The sequence below is a fragment of the Convolutriloba macropyga genome, chromosome 2 (assembly GCF_964194025.1).
Source record: "Convolutriloba macropyga chromosome 2, txConMacr16.3, whole genome shotgun sequence".
NCBI lineage: Eukaryota > Metazoa > Xenacoelomorpha > Acoela > Convolutidae > Convolutriloba > Convolutriloba macropyga.
Window position 1 is genome coordinate 39948628 of NC_134469.1, and position 19503 is coordinate 39968130.

General features: G+C 32.8%; 1 protein-coding gene across 1 annotated transcript in view; it reads left to right on the forward strand.

Moving 5' to 3' along the window:
* The window catches only part of LOC142334901 (uncharacterized), a 235711-nt gene that overhangs the window by 180528 nt on the left and 35680 nt on the right, over nt 1-19503 (forward strand). The window contains exons 31-36 of the mRNA XM_075383229.1: nt 441-572; nt 1905-2036; nt 12200-12331; nt 15379-15510; nt 16089-16220; nt 18989-19120. Of these exons, the coding sequence (XP_075239344.1) occupies nt 441-572; nt 1905-2036; nt 12200-12331; nt 15379-15510; nt 16089-16220; nt 18989-19120 (792 nt within the window). The remainder of the gene's footprint in view (nt 1-440; nt 573-1904; nt 2037-12199; nt 12332-15378; nt 15511-16088; nt 16221-18988; nt 19121-19503) is intronic.

The following is a 19503-nucleotide window of genomic DNA, read 5'->3' on the forward strand; positions in this document are numbered from 1 at the left end:
TTTTCACTGTACCTTCACTTGCTTAAAATATGTAGTATAATTATTTGCAAAAATTTACCAACCAGTGGTAATAACAAGCGAAATCTCAAGATGATGTCCGCGAAATCAAGATATGTGTGGGCTAGATGAACTTGGGCTGTGTAGAGGGGTCCGGTGCGGCTGAGCTCAGTCTTGAGAGAGTTTCGATCGCGCTACCTGAGTTTAGCTTATCTGGCATAGACGACGCTGTTCTGTTTATCCTATACTTCCGGTCTTAAGTTGACAGTAAAGCAACATGAAGGTGTTTATAACTCAATTTGTTTCGATTTAACAGCAGAGCACTATGGCGAAATAACGGAGTTGATCAAATCTAAGCTCTAAACTGTTTAATTGCTTCGTACTGAGTTGACGAGTACCACAGATGTGTTATTGCTGATGTAAATGCGAAATTTATTTGACAGATGTGAATGAATGTGCACTTGAGCCCAACATCTGTGGTGATAACTCCTCGTGTACAGATTTACCTGGAAATTACAATTGCTCTTGCGATGAAGGATACGAATCAAACAGTGGAATCCACAATGATTGTTCAGGTGTGTGTAGGCGCCCATAGTGAGGATGAGCTTTTCTCTTGACTTGGTTAATAAATTGATGGTATATGTGGTTTTGTAACTCTTCCACATACAAAATACGAATTACAACATACAAATTAATTGAGTCAAAAATGTTAGTTTTGAAATAACTTAGCTCTTGAAGGGTAGTATAGGTTGACTCCATGGAAATTTTTAATGACAAAATGACATAGTTTCTAATCTTTTACCACGTCAACAAAATCCACTCGAGTCGTGGTAAAAACAATAGATGACTGAGATTTATATAGGCACAAATCTTATCACACAGAACAACTGAAAGATGACAAGTTTAAAGTAGTGTTTTAATGGAAAGCGATTGCTGCGTAACTTTTAATGTTCTTTGGGAATAATCTCTAAACAAGAAATCATTTTCAACCGAATTTATTACAAACAAATTAAAATTTGCTGAGGCACGGGTTCTTCTGATTATATTATACGCAATAACTGCAGACCGCTGAATGATAGAAGCAATCACTCATTTTGCAAGATCTCTCGGAGGAACCTTACAAAATAACCGTCATCTTGCAAGATTTTGTACAATAACCGTCATTGGCAGGATCTAGGAGAAACCTATAGTTTCGCCGAACAAGATAGTGTAGGGAAATTTGTTTGTTCCCGTCTTTCTTATCTTAAGCTTTTATGTTTGTGGATTTTTGTTCCCTTGCTTTGCGAAATATTCGGCGCTACTTCGTCAAAAAATTTGGTAATTTTTTGGGGCTATTTTAGGAGTATTCATTTAAAAGTAAATGCTGCTTCATTCAAAATTGATTATCGCTTCGAGTCCGTAAAAGCGCGAAATGCGGTCTTAATTCATGTGAAATCTAATTACGCGAAATTTTGCGGATGGCGCTTCCATCAAACAAATTTTGCGGTGGAAAGCTGTTTTTTTTTTGTTTTTTTTCAACTTCCAGTTTAAAAGTTAAAAACACTGACTGGAATTCCCATATAGGGCACCACGTTTTGATCAGCTGATTTTGTAAGTATGTTTCACACGGGGAATGTTTAGTGTTGGCTACCCTTCTCCCAAAAACCTGTTTGCAACCCAGAAGTGCGCTAATTTTTAGTGTCTCGGATATTTGAACTTCAGCACTCAGGTGCTCTGCTACATGTAGTTAGAATCATTACCAGTTTCAGGGTAATCCGAGGTCTCAGTAATCTAAGGGATATTTTAAACAGTATTCTGCGTAAATCTGTGCATTAAGATTTGAAGTAAAAATATAACAACTTCCTAATTAAAAGTCACTATATAGTGAAATATATTTCAGGGTAGCCTAATGTGTTGCATATATTTAGATGTGAATGAATGTACATCTGACTCTACCCCGTGTGGTGCAAATGAGGACTGCTTCAATACCAATGGCTCTTTCTACTGTCTATGTTCGGATGGTTATGCGAGCACAGATAATGAAACACTGAACTGCATCAGTTAGTACCAGAGAATTTGTCCGAACATTTCACTCTCGTTCAAAGGCGTATTCGCGACTATCGATCTCTATTTAGTAGTTTTGAGTGATTAAATTGAGCTATCAAGACTTTTTATTGTTCCGACCCCTCTTGAGGGGGGGGGGGGGAGGAACTATATACTCAAATGGGTTTTTTTGTTCAGTCAATTTTGGCCGATCGATATATTCATCGTAGAGAGTTGAGACTGGTATCATTAGAAAGCTTGTCCAGCGTAGTATATAGAATTAAAAAGATTTTTTTTATTTTCTTGTTTTACAGGGCGATATCGAGGTTTAAACTTTCGAAAAATTAGAGTGAATTCCGTTGATTTCATTCACCTTTCTCGGAATTTTTGACTAAAATTTCGCCAATTTTGATAAAATTTAGTAAAATTTTTCAAGAAATCGTGGTTGATTTTACGTTTAAAGACAGAATATATTCTCGGCTATTTCAATGAAATTTTTTTGTCACAAATTCCCGCTAGGTATTTCACAAAATTCAGACTTTTTCATCAAAAACAGCACGAAATAAGTTTCTTTAGTCCACTCTGATTAATAGCCGCCCTCATCTTCTCAGCCGGCTATTATAGCGCTCCTATTTTTTACAATCCAAGAATTGGATTGTATTGGTGCTCTGTCTTTTTTTTTATTTTTGTAAGATGTTTTCACACCTGTTTTCATGACTTTGAGCTTTTAAAACGGGATAAACAGGTAAAGCTCAGCGGGCATCAAGTTTCATTAGAGGCCCGCGTTTAGTAGTCCCTCAAGTACTCAGAGTGGTGAAGCTACTGGGAAGGCCGTAATTCAAGGTTAGAAAGTCATTTTTGGGAGTTTGAGCCTAAAAAAATGAAATATTTAGCACTTTTTTGTCATTTTTTGGATGTTTTTTCAAACCAGTCTGAAATTGAGGTTTATTAAAGTTGATAAAGGTCCTTTGCAAGACAAAATTGCTATTTACGGCCAGTTTAAGCGCTATATCTATTGCTACTCCAAACATAAACACGGTGATTTATACTAATTTTTTCAAATTGTTTGAAAATTTTTGTCATTTTTTTGAGTTGTTTCGGACTTTGATGTCAAAAAAGCTCCTCTGGGGTTTAATAATAGGTTATTGCATAGTTTCTTGTGGTAATGAAGTGGTTTTAAACATTTTAACTTCATGAATTTTACCAATTTTTTTAAATCAAACTTGGTTTCAAATTTTTTGACATTTATTGTCATTATTCAAGTTTTCCAGCCCCAGGGTTTGCTAACAGTTTACTAAAAATATTTTTTGGCCATGGAATGGTATTCAATATTTTAATATCTTTGACCAATTTTTTGATAAAGTTGCAATTTTTTTCTTTAAATTTTTGAAAATTTTTTTCAGTGGCCAGGGAACCTCCTATAGGGTTTGCTAGTATGTTACTACATATTGTCTAGGGGCAATAAAATAGTTTCCAATTTTTTAATTTTGCAATTGTAGGGAATTTTTTAAATAAATCTTGCAATTTAAAATTTTTGATTGTTTTCAAATTTTTTTCGATTTTTTCGTCATTCTCTGAGTTTAACTATCTTTACTGGCCAACGAAATTAAATTACAACTTTTTAAATGTTGTAGACGGTTTACAAAACAGAGTCAAAAAATGTTTTGACCTTTGTAGCCTTATTTTTGGAAATTTTCTTTAAATTTTCTTTTCTCAGTTCCTTGATGCAGTTGTCATATTTTGTCCAGTTTATCTACTTTTAGTGGCAGATTCATCTCTTTCAAGGTTTTTGCGTGAGTTAATGATTATTTTGAAATGAGTCATATATGGCCTTCAAATTAAAAGCTTCAAGGGTTTTAGCAATGATCGTTCTTTGGTTAGTTTGTTTGATTATTTTAGTTTCTCAACTTTTGAGATTTTGTCTTGTTGGCTGGGATTGCTCAATTGATCTGCTGGTCAGGTTCATTAGGTCTGTCTTTCATTCAATTACTTGGATTGTAGTTCAGGACTTGTCCTGCTATGTTTTTTTACTTCGTCGAATAAAAAAATGTTTCGCTCTACCTCATTTTGCCGCCTTTTTAACATTTTGCGTGAAATCTTTTTGACTTCTCTAGGCTAGTTTCTCTCTTCTCTCATTCTGCTAAAAGTTACTTTGAACATCAGTTGCTCAGCAAAGCAATTCAAAATGAACAGAGTCAGTATAAAAATTGAAGTCAGAAATAGAAACGGGATAAACCCATAAAGCCCAATTTTAGATGCCCGCTATTTGAACGTCGGTCCTATAAGTATTAGTTACCTCTCTCTAATGCTTATTGTTATTGATAGTAGCCCCTGTAGCCTCTCTCTAAAAAACAGAAGTATGTTCAACTACGAAATGCCATCAAAATAAATCGGACTTAGAAAAATGTTTTTGTACAAAAATCTTTTTTTTTCCAATATCTTCTGTTATTTCAATCCCAATCATGCTTATTGGAATCAACGGCGGCTATTTTCCGGCAATCTGCCGGGTATGTTTAAATTTACAGGAAGTGCACACCCAAACACCACTAACACAATCTTTGTAGACTGAAAAGGGGGATAATTCTACTTCCACTTCCGTCTTGGTCCGTTACAATCCAAAAAAAGTTCGGATTGTCATCAGTCGGTTTTTTTTTAATAAAAAATTCGATCTTTTTTATACTAATTAAATAACAGAACATTTCAAATCAAAGCTCACTAGTGATAGGTCCTATTGGCTTCCTAATTTGCTCCATATTAAATAATCTAGTTGATTGCTTGAATGCTTATAGTCGTTTTGACTTTTAAAATATTTGATTTAAAAAAAAAAACGGCTTGTTGAATTTGCCTCAATTTTTCTCTTAATTTGGTCAACTTATAGCTTAGTGTCAGTAGTCAAAGAGTGCTCCTTCTTTCTGCTGAAATCAAAATTAGTCTTTATTGCGGTTTTACGCCTTAAATTATGGTATCTGGCTTTGATACTACTAGATTTCACATTTTTTTTTTATTTTAGGTATTTGCCCATTTTTCATGTTTTCTAGTTTTGTCAAATTATCACGTTATTGGCAGTTCGTATATCAGATTTTTCGCGCGTTCAAAATAACGCACAATTGATATTATTTTAATCCTTAACGATATAGATTGTGGTTCTTTACCGCTTCGACAGTACTTTCTCGAATAATTTAATTGAATTTTTTAATTTTGTCTTTAACTGTCGTTTTGACTTTGTCTTTTTAGTCATATTGATTTCCTGTGCAATGACCCGGTTTGACTGGCTTTTTATGAAAGAATAGGTGAGCCGATTTTCTGATATTGGAAGATAGATGATGGCTTTCATAACTTCGAAAACAATGGTTTTCTAAAATAAAAATAAACACTTTAATTTCGCAATTTTGTTCCTTTTATTGTATGTTTGTTACACAGTCCTGTTAATTTTAGGGCAAATATGACCTAATTGTTGCCAAGGGAAGGTGTCAAAAGGGACGGGTGTCACAAAATCTAACGTTTTTAATGAATTCGTTATGAATTTACTGGCTTCGACACGGGTTTTTAACAAATAAAAAAGGTAAATTAATTTTTTTAATTTTGTCATATTTGACGTTCTTGTAGACGTGAGACAAATTGGTGATAATTGCAGGTCTCGAGGGCTTCCTTTGGAAGAATGGACGAACCTATTCAACTTTTTCATTTTGTAATTAATGGCTTTCATGTCTTTGGAAATAAATTTTTTTTCGAAAGAAAACAAGTATTACTTAATTTTGCATTTTTTTCTTTTTTGTCTGATTGTTGCTTATTTTTATTAATGAGGGGCCAGATAATACAGTATCGGTGTTCGAAGAAGGTGCAATCGAACATATTTTGGGGGCCAAAGTATGGCTTTACGGCTTCCAAAGCATTTTATGGCAAGTTTTAATTGATTTTTAGTTTGTTGTCTATTTGTTGTTCTTTTTGTAACTGCATAAAAAATTTAATACCAAGAGTTTTAATTCCTTTCTATGGAAGCATTGGTAATTGTAAACCTATGAGATATTTCAGCTGATTACTAATGGTTTTCATTACTTTAAAAATAATTGTTTTTTTTTTAATTCAGCGAATTTTCTAACTTTAGTTTCTGTTCTTTTTTTTCTAAGTGTTACCAAGCTTTATTATGAACTGGTGAATAACCATTTTTTTCTGGTGAATTACAAGTTTTTTTTGTTTATTTTCAGTTCTATCTGACGCTATTTTGACTTTGTTATTAAGTTTTGTTTTCAAAACGGACATAAATTTTTTGATGTAATTAATGTTTGTTGTTGTTGTTTGATCTTGCCGTTCGTCTTTACTCGCTTTCTTAATATCGGCATATCTCATCAATCTAATGCATCATTTTTTACTCCACTGAGTTATTTGCTTTGGAGACTATCTCTTCGTTCATGCAGCAGTTTTTTGAAAAATACTTGAATTTTTGTGTTTTTCTATCTGTCCTCATTTGGTAGACAATTATGCCAAAATTGTGAATGAGCGGGGTCGGAACTTTATGTGCGATCGCACATTACCGAACCTCCTTGTTATCAATCAAGACAATTTAAGATTCAGTTATGCATTTTTTACAAGCGATTGTAATTTATTTGGTGTTTTAAACAGTTTTGAATGCTTAAATTTTTTTAGTTAATTTGAGCAACGTCTTTTTTATTAACTTTTTTATTAAGAGATTTTTCGTTTTATCAGGTTATATAATTTCGCTTTCAAAATGCTTATGCGCATTAGTTTTAATGTTTCGAGAATCTATTCAGTTTTGATGAAAACTTATAGAAATTTATTTAGTGGAAAATTGGTTTGTTTTTAACATGATTTTATAAGAAAATCAAGTTATTGTCTTTTGGCACAAATTTATTAGTTTATCATGGCTATAAGTTGATTTTCATCAATTGAAAACTTAGGGGAAAAAGAAAATTCTCAGTTGCGCTAGTCTCCAGTCCTCGAAACTGAAATAAAATTTTAATCTCCTCTTTTCGATTGCAAAAAGCTGAGCAAAACAATAGTGTGACTGAAATAGCTGATTTTTAGAAGTACTTATTCTCTCCATACTGGTTACTGACTGCTATACAAAGTGTCCAACTATTCTAAACAGCTTAGGTTCTAGCAAATGAAATTAAACTTAAAACCAAATGCTTAAAGGTAACAAAAAGAGATTACGGTTAAATTTTCTCCTGATTAGCGATAAATATTTTATACGATAAATGTTTTTCTTTTTCTTAAGATACAGCAAACCGATTTCTTAGACGTTATTCGATTTTTTCCCGCTTAACTACAGAAAGTTTCGAGGTAAAGTTTTGCTCTATGAGCCATTTTGTAAGATTTTGCATAATTTTTTTGTTTTTTCAAAACTTTTAAGAAAATTATCAACTGTTCTTCTTGGGGGTTTAACGAAATATTATTTTCACAACTATCAAAAGATTAAGGTTTCGAAAAGATTGATAGTTTTTTTCGAGGGAAAGCTTGAACATTTTTCTTCGATACCACAAAAGATTTTATAGGCTAATTTTACTCAAATTCTCAACTGGAAAAGATTATCGTTTCGTGCAATGAAATGAATTTTTTTTCCGTTGAGAATTTGAGTAAAATTAGCCAATAAAATTTTTTGTGGTATCGAAGAAAAATGTTCAAGCTTTCCCTCGAAAAAAACTATCAATCTTTTCGAAACATTACTCTTTTGATAGTTGTGAAAATAATATTTCGTTAAACCCCCAAGTAGAACAGTTGTTATTTTTCTTGAAAGTTTTGTAAAACAAGAAATTTATGCAGAATCTTACAAAATTTACATCTCTGTGTATGTGAAAATTGTTTGCAAAATGGCTTTCACAATTGATTATAAAGTACTTAGCAAAAAAATGCGATGGAACTTTATGTGGGGACGCACATTTCGATCCTCCTTTTTTTCATAATCAGTATAATGCAATTTTTCGTTTAATACCTTTTGCTTTTTATTTGGTTTTTAAGCGTATAAATGTTTAAAAAACACTGAAATAGGTTTTGAAGCAGTCTTTTCATTGCTAGAAAAAAGTCGCAAACACTATAACTTGAATGTATACATCTTCAAAGTTTGGCAATTTAACTGTTAGTTCTTAAATGATGTTGATGACATAAACTGAACTTTTCATATTCTTTTATATCTTTAGCAAGTTTTTTCCATTTTCATTTCAGTTGTTATTTTCTATGAAATTTTTTTTTTCTGCCAAATAGACAAAATAGTATCGTAGTTAAATTGCATTTTTGTATCCGTTCATTGCAATTGAATTGTTGAAAAACGCTTTTTTGGCAATGAATTACTGTTCCAGGATAGCGCAAAGATCAAATAAACAATGCTTCAAGCGGCTAGAGCTTTATTGTTCCGACCCCGGGGAGGAATTATAAACTCAAATGGGTTTTTTGGTTCAGTCAATTTTCGCCGATCGATAAAATCATCCTAGAGAGTTTTATGTGGTATGATTAGAAAGCCCCTTCAGCGTAGAATAAGGGATTATAAAAAAATTAATTTTCTTTTCTACAAGGAGTTATCGAGTTTTAAATTTCTGTAAATAATCGGCCGAATTACGTTGCGTTCGTTCAAATTTTCCGTAATTTGTGTCCCAACTTTTATCAATTGGGCTGAAATATGTTCAAATTTTTAACGGTTGTGTTATTATTGGTTTTGTTTTTATAGATAGAGGATGGTTGCTGATTTGTTCGATCCCAGTTTTTTGGCTAGAATTAATGCTAAATTTTAAAAAATTCAGACTTCTCTCGAACAAAAATGAAAACAAATATGCTTTTTAGCCCTTTAATTTTTGCTGGATGTAGACACCTAAAAACTGCGGAAATATTCTTTGTTAACTCAATAAGAGAACTAGTTGTACTCCCAAGAGCCTTCTTGAATTATAATTTTGCCAGTTTTTGCAAAATCAAATTCGATTATTACACAAAATGATGCATCATTTATTTTTGTTATACTGTAAACCGCGGTTAAAAATTTAACTCTTTCGCAATCATTTGATCAATTAATTTTAGATTAGACGCCAGGCAATATCAGTGCTGATCTTGATCTCACCATGGATGCTTACCTTAAAAAAATTCAGGACTTTTTTTGAGGCGCTGACTTCTTTAAATTATTTCCACATTTATACAATTTTTTTTAAATATTGCCAAAATTTTCAAATCGGGGCCCAATTATTGACAGATATGGTTTAAACTTTCAGAGTTAAGCTCATTATTTTTATGGCTTTGACCAAATAATTTGGTAAAAGTTTCCGGACTTTTTATGTTCTGCTTTCATATATGCTTTTTGTAATCAAATGACTTACTCTCCCCAAAAATAGATCTAGTTGGCCTCTTTAAGAGGCATAAGTGAAATTAGACAACGCTTTCATTTCTTATCTAAATTCTATTAAGAATATGAATATTATAATATGAAGAATGTGAAGAAAAGGTCACGGAATTTTGGAACTTTCCCAATATTTTTTTATATATCTCAATTTCCGGTGCTGTCTTAGGAAAGACAGGCTCAAACCTATTTCCTGCGGTTTATCAATTAAAGTACGTAACAAGTTTTTTATCTTGAAGTGCGTTTTATATTGAACAAGTAAAATGCCATGCGTTCTAAGAAAAAAATGCTTTTGAGCGTAAAAAATTGCTTTTGCACACTTTATAGGTTCATTTTGTCTCATTGTCCAATTATCGCCTTTTTTACAGGTTCAATTGAAGAAATGCATAGCTGGAAACATTCACAGTGTTGAATAAATAAGCATTTTACTTTGTTAATTATTTTTGTTGATTAATTTATGCTCGTCTGGCTTGAGAAATTCAGAGGTTTTTTTTGTCTTTGCCGGTCCTTCTCCTTCTTCTTGTTGTTGTACAAGAAATACCTGATATTGACAGGTCTCAATTACTTTTCCAAGAGGTATAATTATACTTTTTTAAGGGTTTCAATTTATAGCTGACTGTTTTAATGACTTTCAAATGAACTTTTTTAAAAAAAAAATTGAAAGATTTCTTGGACTGTCTTCTTTTTGCTCTCACTTTTTTCATCATGTAACTTAACCCTTCTAGTAGGAACTCTCAACTACCTATGTTGACTCAAATATTTATTTTTAAGTTTAGTTGTTTTGACTGATAACTTCGACCATTTAAATTCATAAAATTTCGAGTTTTCGATACTTTTCATTTTTTGCGTTTCTTTTTGTTTTCATTTCTGCGTAGTCCTTTTATAAGGAAGTCCCCTTTATTGTCAGGTGAGGAGCAAATGGTAATTTAAAGTTCTTGTAGATCCTGCAAGTTAACCCATTTCTTTCAGTTGAAAGTTAATGTTTGTTGTAAGTTTTGAAAATATTTGTTTAGATTTAAATGTTTACATTTAAATATTTAGATTTTTGAGCTTCACCGTTTTTTAAATCCTTTTTGGGTCGATTTGTAGCTTAGTCTTTTTTATTACAAATCAAAAGCAGTTTCCAGTGAGCTATAACTTACTCCTTATAACTGTTTTGTTTCAACAATTTGTTCCTCGGCTTTCACAAATTGTTTGTGATTTTTATGTTGAACACTTTGTAGGCTTTTTTTCTTCAGTTATAACTATAATTGCGGCTCTAGTTTTTGCGAAAATTGCGCAATTGAACATGTTTAACGCTTTTAGTGACAAATTTATGGTTTTAACGGCTTCACTGCTGTTTTCGCTCTATTTTATTTGAAGTTTTTTACTTTGCCGATTTTTGTCCGTGTTTTTGTAGTCGTGTGGCATTCACTGGATACTGACATGTCCTAATCAATTTCTATGGAGATATAAATAAATACTTTACTGATATCAGCTAATATCTGATAATTTTAATCACTTTGAAATTAATTGTTTTCAAAAAAGAAAGAAAACGAACTTCGCCCGTTTTTGCTCTTTTCTCTTACCCAGTCGCTTTGCGGACAGGTCCCGTATCTTTTCCCAAGAAGTATAGTCCAATTTTTTTTTCTTAGGATTTTTCTGATGCGTTTTATCTGATTTGATTTTATTATTATTTTAAATATAAACTTCGAGTTTTTGTCGTAATTATTCTTTGTTATTTGATTTGTATGATTGTCTTTTACATGTCCCAATGACATGTCCCAATTAATTTCTTTGGAGATATAAATGAATACTTTACTGATATAAGTTAATATCTGATATTTTAATCACTTTGAAATTTACTATTTTCAAACAAGTAAAAAAAACGAACCTCGCCCGTTTTTGCTCTTTTCTTTTACCCAGTCGCTTTGCGGACAGGTCCCGTATATTTTCCCAAGAAGTATAGTCCAATTTTTTGCTTAGGATTTATCTGATGCGTTTTATCTAATTTGATTTTTAATAGCCGCACAGCGATAGCTGGGGCTATTATTGGCCTTCTCTTGGTTTTTTTTATTTCGTCGTCATGATTTTTGTTACGACCATATGACGTCACAGCCACTTTTTGTTCATTCGTTCATGCAATACATTTCAACTGAATTGCAAGTGTGACGTCATTTTTCGCTCTTAGTGGAGCGAGTTTTTTTTGTTCATGCGCGTGATTAAATTTTTGGTCACACTTGACTTACTTCGCTCTCAAAAATGACTTCCTCAGTTTGAAACTGACTTTTATTTACTTTAATTCAAAGAGATAAGGTCAAATGGGTGTGTATCACTCTAAATGAAGGTTATTTGAGATCAGCTAATAGAGGCAGTCATAACTTATACAGATTTTAAATCAAAATATAACATATCAGCCTTCAATGAAAAGACGAATTTTTTTGATCTGTCTTTTTTACTGTTTTTTAGAGTGCCGGTCTACGAATCTATTGCGGCTATTTTCTGGCAATCTGCCAGCTATGTTCTTTTATTATTTTAAGTATAAACTTCGAGTTTTTGTCGTAATTATTGTTTGTTATTTGATTTGTATGATTGTCTTTTCTAGTAGTCCTATTAACAACAAATTTCATCGGCTCTATAACTTGGCATTATTTATTCCATTAGTGGTTTTTTGGACAACATGTATGTTTTTGAACGTTTTTTGTCTCTTCCTCATTTGGTAGCCAAATAAATCTAGAATGTGCTTGAGGGGGGGGGGTCAGAACATTATGTGCGAACGCACATTACCGAGCCTCCTTGTTTGAAATGAAAATTGCTTCTCTTTGCCAGACACAACTAAAAGAAGAAACTTTTAATTGTTAATAGATATTGATGAATGTGAAGAAGATCCAGTTGTATGTGGTCGCAATTCCAGTTGCACAGATACACCAGGAAGCTACAATTGTTCGTGTAACGATGGATACAGCTCAGCAAGTGGAAGTGGCGATGACTGTGAAGGTTTGCTTATTGCCCTACTCATTAAAATCTCTATATGTTGCCCTAGAAATGTGATAAGGTACAATCAACAAAAAATCAATCACTGATTTGACTCCACTGACTTTTTTAAAAAGATATATCTTTACAGTACTAAAACTTTTCTAAATTGACTACACTAATTGACACGCTAAAGAAAATGAACGCTAATTTAAGAACGAGAAAGTTCGTCATTTCAAATATTTACAATGATTCAATGTTTCTTGTTTTACCTAAGACTGTGGATTGATCACTTTTTGAGAAATGCAGCTAGGTATCACGCTTGGAATTTAAATCAGAGCTCAATTTGGTGAACGATCTCAGTGCTAATCTTGATTATGAGCATACTCAAGCTCAGTCGAATATCCAGAACTGTACTCAAGACACACGTGTTGCTATCTAAAAAATAAAAAAACTTTCAACACTTATTATTAGCTCCAATAGCAAGCTATTCTTTTTTAATCCGAAAAATTTGCATTGTATTGGGGTGCTATCTTTCTAGAAATATCTGTTCACACATTTTAACCAATTTTCGATGACAATGAACTGTCAAATTAAAGTTGTGATTTCAGCAACGTTGGAGTAGTAAACAGAGTAATTATATTTTTCTTACTTTGAGGCCACTATTTTTTTTAATATTCCGGTTTCCAACAAGTTTGTTATTTCGCGCCTTTTACCCTCTCTCTAATCAATTTTGGCAAGGTTGTATAGTGAAAGCATGGTGCAAGCATGTTATAGGGATGCGGAAAGTCAATAGATTAATAGTGTTTTTTGTTGTTTTAGTATTTAGGAAAACAAATATTTTACAATCACCCTTTGCGTGATTTGTTTCCAATTTACTTTTAAGGTACAGTGAGAATTTGGTTTTTGAAATTTACCTTTTGGGGAATGAATGTTTGGTCACTTTCGACAATTTGACTTCTGTTTTGAATGTTTTTCTCTTGAGTGCTATTAATTGCTTGCAAACAATATTTGTGGCAATTACATTGGTCTTGTGTTCTTTTGCATGCTTGACCAATTGTTCTTCTGACCATTTGACTGTTCGTTCCCAAAAGCGGGACACAAGGAAAAACCTAGAGTGCAGCAAGTGGCTCTGCAGCTCTCTTAGAACTTTACGCCTTACTAATCTTTAAGTATGCGATTCATCAAAACTATCAAGGAGACATCCGTTCAAAAGGGTATGTTAAAAGTTTGACCCGCATCATTCAGTCACCCCTCTCTTGTCCAGCTCTTCCAACATTTCTATTATCTTATAAATATCTTACAATGTTTTTTTAATTTTGTCTCAGTATTGTCAGGTCTCATTTGTTACTAATATGACACGAATGAATTTAATTAATGGATCACGTTAACAGCTGGCTACCATAACGTTGACACAATTTTTTTCTTAAATATATTAGAAAATTTCAGTAGGTAGTTATATTTTTCTTACTTTGAGGCCACTAATTTCTGAAATTTTTCTGGTTTTTGAAATTTGCTTTTTTTGCGTCTTTTTACATTCTCTCTCATCAGTTTTGGCAAGGTTGTATGCTGCAAGCATTATATGGATGCGGAGAGTCAATAGATAAATAAAGTGTTTTTGTTACATTTCAAAGAATTTGTTTTAACTGTATTGGGGCGCTGTCTTTTTTTAAGATCTGTTCACATTTTCATGATTTTTGAAGTGAAATTGGAGTAGTGATTTTGGTCACGCCGAACCAAGAAATGGAGCAAAAAAGCGAGTGGTTTTTCGGCGTGAAATTTTTTCGCTCTATTTTTTAAGTAGAGTGAGAACAAAAATTTGAACGGTGTTTGAACAAAAATTCGCTTTCTCGCTAGTGGTTTTTTGGTAACATGCTGCAATTTCATTTTGGTTTTTAAAGTTTTTTCAATTTTTTGGATCGGATTTTTTTGCTAAATGGTTTTCGTTTTCCCAATCCATTCATAGTTATTCTAGTCCTAGTTTTTGTTAGAATCAAATTTACATTTCTTGCTAGTGGTTTTTGTTCTCGCTAGCGTAATTTTGACATTGTTTTGTTGTTTTCTTTTGTTTTTCATCTGATTTTTTAAAAAATGGTTTTCCCAATTCACTCACAGTCCGTTCTAAGTCTAGTTTTTTGGTTAGTCAATGAAAATTCTTTGAATTATACGTCAGGACTTGTCCTGCTATGTTTTTCAATTATTTTAGTATTTAGGCAAACAAAATATTTTAAAATTATTTTTACGCATTTAGGGCCAGTTGCTTTGTTGACTGACACAGTTCGAGAATGCTGAAGGATTTGATCATCACATTATTTCCAAAAAAAACCATAAAGCACATTTTGCGTATACCCGGGTATACCTGAAAACCATATCCAAGTTACTTGATCTCACAGGATTTTCACATTTTGTGTGTTTGGCCCTCCTTGAAATATTAGAGGAATGTTTTGTGAGTACCAAGAAATCATACAAATCTAATATGGGGTTGGGGGTTATATAATTAACAGGAGTCATGTTTCAATGGAAACCCGGATTATTGATTTTGGGGAAAAGAATGAGAGGAAATTCTTTTTTCACAAAAAGAGAAAACGTTTTTGCATCGTTCCTATCAAACTCAGATTTTAAATTAAATAAAAATGACTATATAATACAATAATGCAATAGAATACTACATTCCTCCTTGCTTTTCGGTGCGAGTAAAAGGATGTGGTCTTGGATACAGTATGCAAGAGACTATAGAATTTTTTAAGGCCAATGGCAACTACGGACATTTTCGTTGTACTACATGATCCAAAAGACGTCATTTGAAATCGCCTTTAAGTTTTTGTATGGTCCTATGTATGGTATCAAAAAAGCCATACAACCATGCATGTCTTACGTATGGTTTCCAAGAAACATTCACAGTGGTCAACCCTGGCAAAAAGTATTTTATATATCAATGAATTTTTGTTTCTGGAAAATTTGTAAAAGCACGGATTCTATGTTGAATTTTGTGATAGTTTTTTTTTGCAATAAAAAGTACCATCATTACGAGTAAAGTGATACTTAAACCTATGCTTGGAATCGTGTTGCAGATATTGACGAATGTGATTTTGTGGAACCTGTTTGTGGAGGCAACTCAAACTGCTCTAACTTGGAGGGTTCCTTCGCATGTCAGTGTATGGCTGGGTTTGAATCTGCTGACAATAGCAATATTAATTGCACAGGTGAAATGGTGTTAATACATTCTGTTAAGATATTTTAGTTGATCTCACAGTAAAACCGAATCAAAAATTGACCCATGTAATCACTTTTCAATATTTTCGTATCCGTTGAATCATTTGATAGTCAAGTACTGTAAAGGTACATTTTGATAGTCTGCACAATCAGATGAAGAGGCAGAGAAATTCAGCCAAGAATCATGCTACCTCAGTAATCAATAATTCAGACGATTTCGGCAGTGTGCAATTTAATTTAATTATTTGTTCTACTATTCATAAAGCTAAACTTTGTATCCAGAATTGACGAAAAACTATTTCATATAATTGTGTGATTATCAGAAATTCATTCATAATATATATGTGTTATTATCAGGAAAGCACGAATGATCATTGTAGCAAGCTTAATCTGTTGAGCAACTCTTAATATATAATCTCTTAAAATCTAAGAAGCTATCAAACTAGATAAAATCTATTCTCATGAAGTAATCTCGCTAATCAAATGTAGTTCAGATTCTTTCGGCAATGTTCATTTTGGCTTAAACTTTTATTTTATTAGTTTCTCCAATGAGAAACATTTTATTCAGATGTTGACGAGTGTGGAGATGATGAGACTATATGTGGTGACAACTCACAGTGCATTAATTCACATGGGTCATATATCTGCAGTTGCAAAGAAGGCTTTGAAAGTACAGATAACACCAACAGAAGTTGCACCAGTGAGTAGATTCCTAGCGTGTCTTATGCCTATCATGCGTTGTACTCATTGCTCTGTCGGAACTCAAGCCTGGACGGTGTCATAAAAGAAGGGTAGACTAATCAGAGCAGATTCGGGCTAACTTGGGTATGATCAGAGACATTTTTTTTTGTACGCACTTGAGTCTGTTGAGAAGTGATTCCGGTCTGCATGGGACGATCTGGTCCGAGGTGGTTTTGGTCAGGGGTAGTCTCATCAAAGGTCAATTCGGTCGGCCACAACTTGTGTCAAGTAGACCCTCTTGAACAAAAGTGCACTTTTTTATGCAATCTGTACAATTTCTCTGAATATGATGAAGTTTACAAGAAATGCCAGTAGTTGAACTTAATTGTTTGGAACAAACCTTATTGGGGAATAGGAACTATAAGCTCAACTGGTTTTTTTGTTCAGTTAATTTTGGCCGATCAAATATATTCATCGGAGAGAATTGTGAGTTGTACCATTAGAAATCCATACAGCGTAGAGTACACAATTGGAATATTTTTTTAGTTTTTTTCCAAGCAGTTATCGAGGTTTAAATTTTCTGAACATTCAGATCATTTCTTTTGTTTTTGTTCATATTTTTGTCAGTTTTGCATAAATTCGGGTTAGTATTGCTTAAATATATTAGAATTGTTCAAGATAGTGTTTTTGGTTTTACCTTAGAGGGTATAGGAGGGTTGCTGAACTGTTTATTCGACATTATAGCTCAAACTTGAGCTAGTTTTTTTTTTCAAAATGCTGCCTTTCCCATCCAAAATATGGCATTTTTAACCTGAAATTTGATAACTTAATCTTGAATAAACTCAAGAGAATTCTGGAAATAAAAATTTGCCAACTTTTTCTAATTTATAAAATGATAATTTTTTTAAAAAAATGAATCATTTATTGTTGACATATAGATTCTTTTCCAAATTGTAGCATTTTTTTTGATGCACGTTAACTTTTTACTTGATTTTAACGGGCGTGCAGCAATATCAAGGTTGTTCTAACGTAAATTTTAATCGTCAAAAATTTTGGAATTGTATCGGGGAGATGTCTTTTTGAAAAAACATCTAGCATTTTCAATGATAATTCCACACAGAATGATTTTATACAAGGCTACATTAATGACAGATCTTATTTAAAGGAGACCTCATGTAAAGGAGACCCAATTAACAAGCTTGTTTCCAGAGAACGCATTTTATTTTTACGCCATTGACAAAGAGTTTTCCTTTAATACTCTTTCACATAGTCGTTCTCTGCAGAGGATCAAAATGCACATTTTTGGCTGTTATTTGGAAATCTTCGACTTCAGTATCAGATGTAAATCTCTGAGAAACTTACACTTAGAGACTATTAGACCTCAATTTTGCTGTTAATAAGGATCAGTAAGAAAAGTTAGGCCTAATCAGTTTTTTTGAATGTTCATGAAGCTTGAAGTCTTTACTTCAAACTTTTTCTTGGGTCCCACTTTTTCTAACGTTTGATATTACACTAACAATCAAATTTAGTCAAGTTTGTGGTAACTTTCCGCATTGCATCGCAGAATCGAGCTGGCAAAATGATATAATTTGAGCAATCAACTGAGCAAAGTTCTTGGAAACGATTCTCGGAAGCCTTACGGCTTGTTTCTTGGAAAATTTTATTTGAAGGCCGATTTTTTCTCGAGAGAAAAAGCATTTACTTTTCAGAGATAATCAAAGAGGAAAGTTTTAAAAAAATAGGAGACAGCCACAATAAGTAACAATTTTAGCAAAAGGATTTTTAATAAGGTCTATAATTGTTTCTATAAAGAAAAAAATTTCCTAGTTTGTTTATTTTTGTAAAAACCATAAATAGTGTCTGTCATTGAGAGTGACCCAACAGAGCCTCAGATTTGAGGCAAGAACTGACTTTGCTTGTTGAGCCGGACGAGCGTAAACAACTAGAAATGGAATACTAGAACTAGAAATAACTCTAACTAAAAACCAGTTGACAAAAAGTTTGCTTTGGAGATGTACAGAATTGCAATGTTACTATAATTTTTTTACAGTGTGATTGATTTAACCCTTTGAACAGCAAATTTTGCGGTCTAAAAAAGTTAGTGTAAAGGTCTGGTAAGCCTTCGTCATTTTGAGCTCAGCCTCGTGCGCAGGCATCCCCGGCTTTGAGCTCTAATTGCTTTAACTTTCCCAGAACTATACTCTAACATGTACTTGGGTAATCAGGTACATTCGCAGAACCATATTAGAAAACTTAAGAACGTTTTTTCCAATTGGTTGATCCCAATAAAAAATTTTATGAAATTAACACTTCCGCTATTGCTGCTAAAGAAATTTCTCGAGGCAGCCGAAAAAAAGAGGCAGAGGATAATCGTTTGCTTGAAAAATCCATTGATAATAAAAAGGGTTTTTGTTTTAAGTTCTTCGAGTTGACTCAAAAACCAATTTGAATGTTGGTGATTTGAGCTGGATTCGAACGTTAGTAAAATTTTGGTTATATTACTGCAGCTTTTTATTTTCAACAAATATATGACACGTTGCAAAATTCGGCAACTACCCCAATTTCTCTAGTTGCCCAACGCTGCCGGTCTGAGAACGATTTCATTGCAAAAGTAAAGTGCCATAGAGGTTCATTTTGTGGTGTAGATAGCTTGTTAAATACAATTTTAATCAATTTTTCGTCACGATAAAACCCTATGCCACCCGACTGTGAGAAGTGCTCTCAATGTGATCCGCAGCATTGTAATTTTTACTCCCTTTGCTCTTTCCATTTCTTTACATTATTTAGACATGAATGAGTGTTCATTGGAACCAGAGGTTTGTGGTAGTAACTCCACCTGCGTTGATACTGAGGGATCTTTCAACTGTTCGTGTAGCAGTGGCTACTTTTCTCCTCGCCACAATGGAACTGATTGCCAAGGTAACATAAACTTTGAAAAGGTCTATAATATCGCATTTTGGTTTTACTCGGTTATTTTTTGCCATTTATAGTTATTGGAGCCCATTTTTAAAATTTGCCTTAAAATGAAAAAGGCAAAAATGAAGCTCTTCTAATTCATTATTTAAACACTTCTGTAGAGGTGTGTTTAAAACCAATTGTAAATTAACTTAAAACCAATTGTGTTTAAATGAAAATACTGGATTTAATTGGATTTTGGTTTTGTTTTTTTTTTAAAAAAAAGAGCAGAAAAGATTGTTAAAGACGTGATTGATTTATTTTTTGTAATCAAATGCAATGACAGTAGCTGCAGTTAATTCAACAATCTTACTAAGCAACTAAACTTACTTTTGTGAAGCTAAATT